Source organism: Etheostoma spectabile, chromosome 15 (assembly GCF_008692095.1).
Source record: "Etheostoma spectabile isolate EspeVRDwgs_2016 chromosome 15, UIUC_Espe_1.0, whole genome shotgun sequence".
Classification (NCBI taxonomy): Eukaryota; Metazoa; Chordata; class Actinopteri; order Perciformes; family Percidae; genus Etheostoma; species Etheostoma spectabile.
In genome coordinates, this window is record NC_045747.1 from 2,000,071 (window position 1) to 2,008,950 (window position 8,880).

The window sequence follows — 8,880 nt, forward strand, 5'->3', positions numbered from 1 at the left end:
GTTTAGCAAAGTGACAACACAACCTTGAGCGCTTGTCGTGCTTTTTTGTAAATGTGTGAGAAGCTCCCCTACTTGACGGCATAACTTTAAGTGTACAAGACAATTTGGAGGGCCGAGCCACAGCCTGTATACGATTATGTAATGACATACAGTAGGTGTCAGCTCGTATGCTTATTTCCTGTGTGAATCAATGCTGCATGCTTGTCAAGGTCAGCCTCTCGCCTCTGTCAAAACAAGACAGAAGAACAAGACAAACTGAAACAGGGGGAGAGAATGCGAGCTAGAAGCAGGCAGTGTGTGAAAGATGCAACGTTGAGAGAGGGAATGAGTAAAACATAAGCAATGAGATAAGAGACGGAGAGTAAGAGAGATAGGAAGAAAATTTGTCTAACCTCTGTCAGTGCAGTGTGCAGGGGACAGACTCAGGCAGCAGTACAGGTAGCTGAGGGCTGGTAGTAGGCTTCCTGTATCAGAAGGATTCAACCTCCCTGCTATATTGCTCACTGACACAGAGGGATGAGGGATGTTGCCATCAAGGCAAAAAGCAAAACAAATGTGACCTTAATCATAATATGCTGACAAGCAAATTCACAAAGGAGCGAGAGGCTTTTGCAGCTGCTAAACCTACACAGATAAAATAAAAATAAAGTAATATTAAAAGCACAAGCAAAGGGTGAAATTCCCCCTTATTGCGTCTCAGTGCTGTTTTAAATGAGTGTGCAAACATTTGGTGCAAATTTGGCTTCCTTTCTATGCAAATGAGTCTCACTGCTAAAATCCAATTCCCAAATCAGCACTAACAGCCACACAAAGTTAGTGACATTATTAGCTTCTTCAGAGAGTTGGTGGTAACTGAACCTTATTTATGAGGCGTGTCCTTCGCTTTAAATCACTCCATTTTCTTTTACAGTCTGAAGGTGTTTCAAAACACTAACAGCGCTGACAGACAGAGATTTTCAATCCCAAATACGGTTTCTCTCTGTCACATTTAGGTTCCTCGCTTGAAATTTTGAGGAATGTCTCTACATCTCGTCCATAAGGACTTGTAGCTCGCGGTCTGAAATTTTTCTCTCTGCCACTGTTCCCTACTGTGTTCTATTTGGTGCAAAGGCACCGTTTCTACTTTGATCATTTTGATCAGATGCAAAAAAAGGGGCAGATTGCACTCAGCTGCAAAACATTATGAGCGTGTTTGCGCTGTAATATCGTCAATCTTTAGCAATATCTTTTGTAAATTGGAACTTGAGACGAGGCAGAGAGGTTTGCAAATGATGCGCAACTCAAGCCGCTATCAGCAGCCGCAATCCATTCTTCGTGAATTCACCTGTTAAGAACTATAATTTGGCAGATATGTCAATTACATTTCTGAACAGCATTTTCTTTTGCAGATCAGCAGCGAGCACTCCCCTGATGATGAGGATATTAAATAAAAAGTGAGTGACGCCTCCACTTAGGAAGGAATATACTGTAGGTGAAAGCGGGGAGAAGTGAGATGAATTCTTAGTGCTGTTACTTGATGACTATGTGACTGTAATGTAACATGTTAGTGCCTGTGTGAGTGAGAAGCATACTGAAGAGTGTTTAAGTGGTCTTTATGCATGACTGCAAAGAACTACATGTACTGTTATTTCTGTATGTGAGAGACAATGCTTGTGCGTGTGTCTGCCTATATTTAGGAAGCATCTTATCAAATCTGCTTCTAATGTAGGGTGCGTATTTGACTATGTAGAGTTATGTAAACAATGTTCAAGATTGATCATTGTCTACGCTAATAGATAGAATAGGGCTGTGGGGAGTTACGCTCAGTGTGACCCCTGCCAGCTGCACCCTTTGACCTCACCGTGATAGAGCAGCTTGAAGTGGACTCCATCCATCTTACTGTAGGAGGAAGATGAAGGCGGGTCACTGGCCTGAATCACACAAAGCAGCTTCAGCACCAGAGGGAGTGAGTTCACTGCAAAACAAAAAGAGAGAAAGAAACAAAGTACAACTGTAAAAACACATGTGAAAAATATCCAAGAGAGATGGACCGATGGATACACTGAGTGAATATATTCACTCTGTGAGGCAGAGAGAAGATAAATAAACTTAATAAAACAGTGTGGAGAGTGAAGAGAGACAACAATGTATGTGTGTGTGTGACAGAGAGACATAGAGAGAGAGAGAGAGAGAGAGAGAGAGAGAGAGAGAGAGAGAGAGAGGGATGAGGGGCTGGTGCAGGTAAGAGCCTAATTAGCATTTCACCTCGCCACATTACTGAGTCGGAAACCTGATGTACCCAGAGTAGTTTCAGCAAAGTAAAATAGAGGACGTTGTTCAAACAGACACTGTTCAAACAGTGATAATGAATTTCTTAAACAAGTGGGAGTATCTTGCAGTGGTTTGTGGACTTTCAAGTTCTGTATTATGAAAAAGGGTCAGCTGGAGCACACAGTGATCATCAAGAGGAGGCAAGAGGAAAAAGAACTAAGCACATCTTATTCATACCATGTACACTTTAAAAAAAAGGGTTAAGAAAACCCAGAAAGGGTTAAGGGAAAGAGATTGCAGGAAGATCAGGCGTAACAGTCATCTACATACTTCTTTCACCCCTGTAGTGCATAACAATAAAAATGTCTCCCCTTGGGATGCCGTTGCATTGGAGGCTAGTATAAAGTAAATTTTAATGCAAATTACAGTGGGCAGAACTACAACACCAACACAGATCTGTAATGGTCTGTAAAAGAGGTCTTCAGGGGTCTACTTGAGCCCTAAAACTTGAGACACGACCAGGGACCCGTATGGGTTTGGATCCACAGTATATAGTCAGACCAGGTCTGGGGGGGTCCCATTCTATTACCCTGTGTTCTGGGTCTGTTTACTATAACGTGTAATATCCGAGTAGAAATCAGACAGCGCTAATCCTTATATAAGTGCTGTGTCAGTATTTGTAATAGCACACTTCCAGTGTTAGTTTTTCACAATTCATCCACACAAAGCTACATAAATCATTCAGCATTCAACAATCGTGTCTCTCTTTTTCCTCTCAGGAAGTGCCAGTGTCTATAGACCCGGTCTATACCCTTCTCTCTTTCTTTTTCTCTGACGAGTCCCAGACAAGTGAAATCCACTGTCCAACAGTGATTCTTGGCTATAGTTCTTTAACCTGGAGCTTCAGGGATTCTACAGCGGACCCAGGGCTGCCCTTTTACACACGTCTGACACACCCACACTCTTGGTGGCGAGAATCTTTTTGCCCTAGACCCCCTGAATGAACGAAGTGCAAAGTGGCCACAAGGTGGTACCAAATGACCTGCACGAGTGAGTGCACCTGAGGTGAAGGGTCAGAGGGCACAGATCAAGCTGCAAATTATCCATGCTAGCCTTAGCAGCCGTAGCAATGAGCAATCATTACTTTAGTTTAAAAGGGCAAACAGACAAAGATTATCCTTATGCTAAATATAACAAAATTGCATAGCCAATTCTAAATGAGCCACGTTAGTCATGATCTGTCACTGTGACAGCAAGTAGACTTTTAAGCTGGGTTTGGGCACAAATGTTTGGACCCGTAATCCCAACAGGGCTTGATCTGAGCACACAGCAGGTGGAGGCTAACCACAGCAACAGCTACTGAATCTCCAGCTGGCACACTGGTGTTGTGCCCTTCAGCTGTGCTCATTAACCTGGTCAAGTAAATAGACATAATAACACCATCAGGCAGACACGTCTAACCAAAGCACCAGATATGAATGCACTGAATGTGCAGTATGTCTAGTAATCAAACCCTTAGGAAGTGTTCATGTCTGATCTTATTTGGACAAGAGATCATTTTTAACAAGAATCGAATCAAACACTAAAAAACACCAAAAATATGAATGAAAAACGTGGATGAAAAACATTAATGAAAAAACGTAATCTCATAATTTATGAGTTTACCATTAGGTGAACTTATCATGATGACATGATCACACTGTATTATTGTTTTACTAAATTGGTCAAACTGTTGTCCAAATTATGATTCAGAGCAAACTGTAATTTTTTAGTAATCTCCATTTACAAGAATAAGATTTGTCTGATGTTCGATGATTCCACAGATTCTGTAGCTGACAGTAAACAGGAAGCAGAGCTGTTCTGCATATCTATATTTGTACTGTTGCTTTCTGTATGTAAAATGATCTGACAAATACTGTACATTACCAACAAAACACAACCGGTTGCAAAGGAAATCATTGTTTGATTTAACCAAACGTTTCACTTTCCCTACTCTTTTCTTAGTTTATATCTGAATACTGAAGCAACGGTTAAGTTGTGTAAAACTAAGTTTTATTTCTTTGAAATACACATAAGAGTACAAAAGTTGTGAATGACAGCAACTCCATGCACACTGACAATACCATCTGTAAAACCTTATCGATACTATACACTGCATTAGGGAGAGTCAACTACATAAACAAGTACCTCGCTACTGACACAGGATGCTGGGATAATTCATCTTAACGGCACTTCCCTTCCAACATTAATCAGAAGCGACAAGCGTACCTGTTTCTCATTTCAATCCAATTTAAAAACAACTAAAGTCTGAGGAGAGACTTTGTGATTACACTTCAGTTAAACCAAGTTTGCCTGGCTGAACAGTTGAAAGAAATAACACCACGTAGTACATTTACTGCAAATAATCTACCCTTAGTGCTATGATATAGTGCTATTTCAAGATTCAAGATTTTTTTATTGTAATTCCAAAAAAAAGGCGTGATCAATCCAACAAAACCTTTTATGTGTTTCCCTGCAAAAAGCGTCCTTGACTAAAACAATGAATACCTTGTTAAGAGGATTTTGCATCATATGATCGTTGACAGAGCAAAACAAAAAATGTGACGCATTCCACTGTCTCTCTGATGGGACTTTTAGTTCTGCCTATATGATTTAATGCAATTTGAACAGTTGTTAGAACCGTTAGGAATAAAATGCTGGCACGGAGAATGGCCCAACAAACGTAAATGGACATACGTAGATATTCTTTCAAATGATCCAATATGTGAGAATAATTACACTAAGTGCTTTCCATTATGTTGCAAAAAAACATTGCGCCAACCGATTATTCAACGCACATTTCTTTACAGATGTTTTTACTGATGTGTCTAGCAATTGTTATTTTTATACTTTTGTTTAAATTCCTTAAATAATTTGTGAGCCTACTCAGATCAAGTTTGTGTGGTTGAGGATAAATCCATTTTTATATAATAATTAGAGGACTTAAAAAAATGTATACCTATGATCTTAATTTCAATATCCAAATGAGAAATTGAAAGCGTGACAAATACATATTAACAAAAACAGACATTTCCACACATTAATTATCAATTATTTTAAGTTTGCTTTAAGTATTTTACACATAGGCTTTTGGAATATTTTGCAAGATTCAGTAGCAATTTTCAATTCCACTGTCACGTAGATTTTATATATTGCCCGCATTTTCTACTGAGAAGAGTGTAGACATGGAAGAGATAAATCCGAGCTCCTCAGCCTCTTCTTCTAACCTGACAGCCATGTGTTTGGGACATACGACCAAAAACTCAATCAAGTAGCAAGACTTGACACTAGATATACTGTATATATTTTTATAATCTTTTTGTTAAGTTAATATTGTATTTTACTTAGGCAAACAGGCATTAGGTATAGCATTGTATTATTTTTAGCTTAGGTATCAAAAGGTTTGGACAATGAACCCTACAGTATGTATATTTTAGTATCCATAGTGATCTTGCTAGTTGAGGTGTAAATTGTTTTCTTGAAATGTCTTAGTCTCATTAAATTCCCTTTGTACAGCTTGTGAGGTACAGTTTGTAATAGGAATAGGAAAAACTTTGTTAATTAAAAAAAAACTTTTTAGTTAGTATAGCCCAGGTGTGGCTTCTGGCTTTTTATAAAGCTCGATTTAATTAAGTATCTATTTTAGTGTTGCTGTGTGGAGAGAAAAATACTTTCATGGTGCATTATGTGTGTGTGTGTTGAAGAGAGAAGAGACAATTTAATTAAAGTTGTCATTTGCTATCCAAAGTTTTAATATGTTTTGACAGCCATTTAAATTCCAGAGCTCGCCTCCCTACGTGCACATGTTCCATCAAAACAAGTTCCTTCCTGAGGCTATTTTGCACAGGTACCGTACCACTTAACCACTTAGCACCACCCAAGGTGATTGTGATAGGTTTAAAGAAACGCCAACGAACCAGAGCACGCTTTACTTGCATCCCGGAATGTTGTGTGGACTCGCCAGACCCTCCTCCGCAGCGCTGTGGAGGAGGGTCTGGCAATGGTAGACTAATAAAGAGTTAACGCAAATTCCTTTTAACGCTACTAATTTCTTTAACGTGCGATTAACGTTTGGGAAATCAGAAAGCTGCAGCAGTAAAGTTGTGGCCAACTTGGCAACTTTCTCGCCCGATTTAGCAACTTTTCAGATCCTCTTAGGGAATTATTGTATAAATATATTCAAATATATTTCTATTGTGATTCATTCCCATGCATGCAGTCCATAGATCCTTGGTTAAACACTAAACAGCTCTGTCTCTCCTCCTCTGCCCTCATGCGCAGCTCCTTGAGCAGAAATTTATAAATAAAAGGGTCTTCTGAATGACAAGTTCAGTTTCACAGCCCTTCCAGATGGTTCTCTCCTCAAGACTAAGGTTATTTGCTTGTACTGCGGATGCAAATTGAGTTACCAACAGAGTCAGTCTAAAATATCACTTGAGCATTAAAAACTTGAAATATCTTTTTTTAATGTACATTTAGAACAGATTAAAAAAAACTGTCATTAATTTACAAATAAGTCAATGTTGGGATCACGGATGATAATAAATTTAAAACTCCCTGATTAAGGCACATTCATTTCAAAAGGAAGAATCCATCATAGCACTGTAGATGCATGGAGCTGTCATAAATGTTTTATGCTGTGGGGTTCATTTCTGCATTTCCTATTAAATGTTAGTAAACATGTAAATCAAACCCGCTGTTCCAATTTTCATCTCTCCATGAAGCTCTCGTTTGTTGGACTTATTTATATATACTGTACGTACACTGAACTCTGAACAGATTTTTTTGCCTAAAAAGAGCTTTTCATTGAGTCTCTTACCCTGTGCAGTGGATCCCTGTCCAAGCCCATGGCCCATGCTCTCCACATTGAATCTCTGTAAAGCCTGCAGCAGAGCTGGTCTAAGAGTGGCACACAAGTCAGCCTCATACTCTCTTTGAACACGCAAAAGAACTTCCAGCACCCACAGGGCTTGCCCTGCCAGGGTGGCCTCCCTGGTGCAAACCATGTCCTGTAGTCATATAGATAGACAGTCAAACAGAAAGACAGACACAAACGTTAAGTCCAAACAATGCAAGCAAAAAATGTACTGCACAATTTGAGATTTTGGGCTATTTTGCTTCCATAACATGTCTTCTTTCAAAATAGTGGAATGAAAACAAAAAATACACTTAGGTGTTTATTTTTCTAAACTTTTTCTATTTGCGTTTGTATTTTTGATTAGATATAGTGTCTGTAAATAGCATTTTCTAATAAAAAAATGTATGGAATTTTATAATACACATCTTTTCTCAAAATGGTCATACACCAACATTTTTTTGTATTATACATATCTATATTTATTAATAGAGGAAAATAGGAACAACCCCAGGTTTCTTTTCAGCACTGTAGCCAGGCTAACGGAAGGTCACAGCTCTACTGAGCCAAGTATTCCCATAGCTCTTAGTAGTAACAACTTCATGAGATTCTTCAATGATAAAATTATAACTATTAGAAGCAAAATTCACCAAGACCTGCCTTTAACTGGCACTGACTTATCTCTAAACTCAGGAACTTCAGAAACAGCTGTAAAACCAGATATATGTTTAGACTGCATTGCTTCACTTGATCTTTATCAATTTAATTCAATTATTCCTTCAGCTAAATCATCAACCTGCCTCTTAGACCCCATCCCGACTAGGCTACTTAAAGAAGTTTTACCATTGGTCAGCACTTCTCTACTAGATATAACCAATCTATCTTTATTAACAGGCTATGTACCACAGCACTTTAAGGTAGCTGTAATTGAACCTCTTTTAAAAAAGCCCAACCTTGCTCCAGATGTTTTAGCTAACTATAGACCTATATCCAACCTTCCATTTCTCTCTAAGATTCTTGAGAAAGCAGTTGCCAAACAGCTGTGTGACTTTCTGCATAACAACAGCTTATTTGAGGACTTTCAGTCAGGATTTAGAGTTAATCATAGTACAGAGACAGCACTTGTGAAAATTACTAATGACCTCCTAATTGCATCAGACAAAGGACTTATCTCTGTACTTGTGTTATTAGATCTTAGTGCTGCATTTGATACCATTGACCATCTTATCTTATTACAGAGATTGGAACATTTAATTGGCATTAAAGGGACTGCTTTAAGCTGGTTTAAGTCTTATTTATCAGATCGATCTCCATTTGTTCATGTTAACGATGAATCCTCTGTGCACGCCATCATGGAGTCCCACAAGGATCCGTGCTCGGTCCAATCTTGTTCACTTTATATATGCTTCCTTTAGGCAATATTATCAGGAAGCACTCCATAAACTTTCATTGTTTGCAGATGATACTCAATTATATCTATCAGCCCGTTTATATAACATTGTATGCCTACAAATGTGCCGCAAATATACTTTATGGCTGTTGACAGTATTTTTTGATTTATGGAGATTAAAAGATTCCCTCTGTACAAAAACCCTCTAATACAGTATACCAACAAATGAAACAAGAATTTTCGAAACCTAGATTTATCCAATTTTCTGATTTCTTTTCTGGAAATTACTATATATATATATATATATAATATATAGACATACAGTGGTGTGAAAAAGTGTTTTGCC

The 8,880-nt window shown here is 38.5% G+C and overlaps 1 protein-coding gene across 6 annotated transcripts in view; it reads right to left on the reverse strand.

Annotated features, from left to right (window-relative positions):
• The window catches only part of mei1 (meiotic double-stranded break formation protein 1), a 57,247-nt gene that overhangs the window by 14,140 nt on the left and 34,227 nt on the right, over positions 1-8,880 (reverse strand). For 2 of the 6 annotated variants that reach the window (XM_032536607.1, XM_032536609.1), the window contains exons 23-25: positions 7,109-7,298; positions 1,841-1,957; positions 393-503 (exon numbers count right to left, since the gene is read on the reverse strand). In XM_032536607.1, the coding sequence (XP_032392498.1) occupies positions 393-503; positions 1,841-1,957; positions 7,109-7,298 (418 nt within the window). The remainder of the gene's footprint in view (positions 1-392; positions 504-1,840; positions 1,958-7,108; positions 7,299-8,880) is intronic. The other 4 variants (XM_032536608.1, XM_032536611.1, XM_032536610.1 and 1 more) reach the window with 4 other exon arrangements.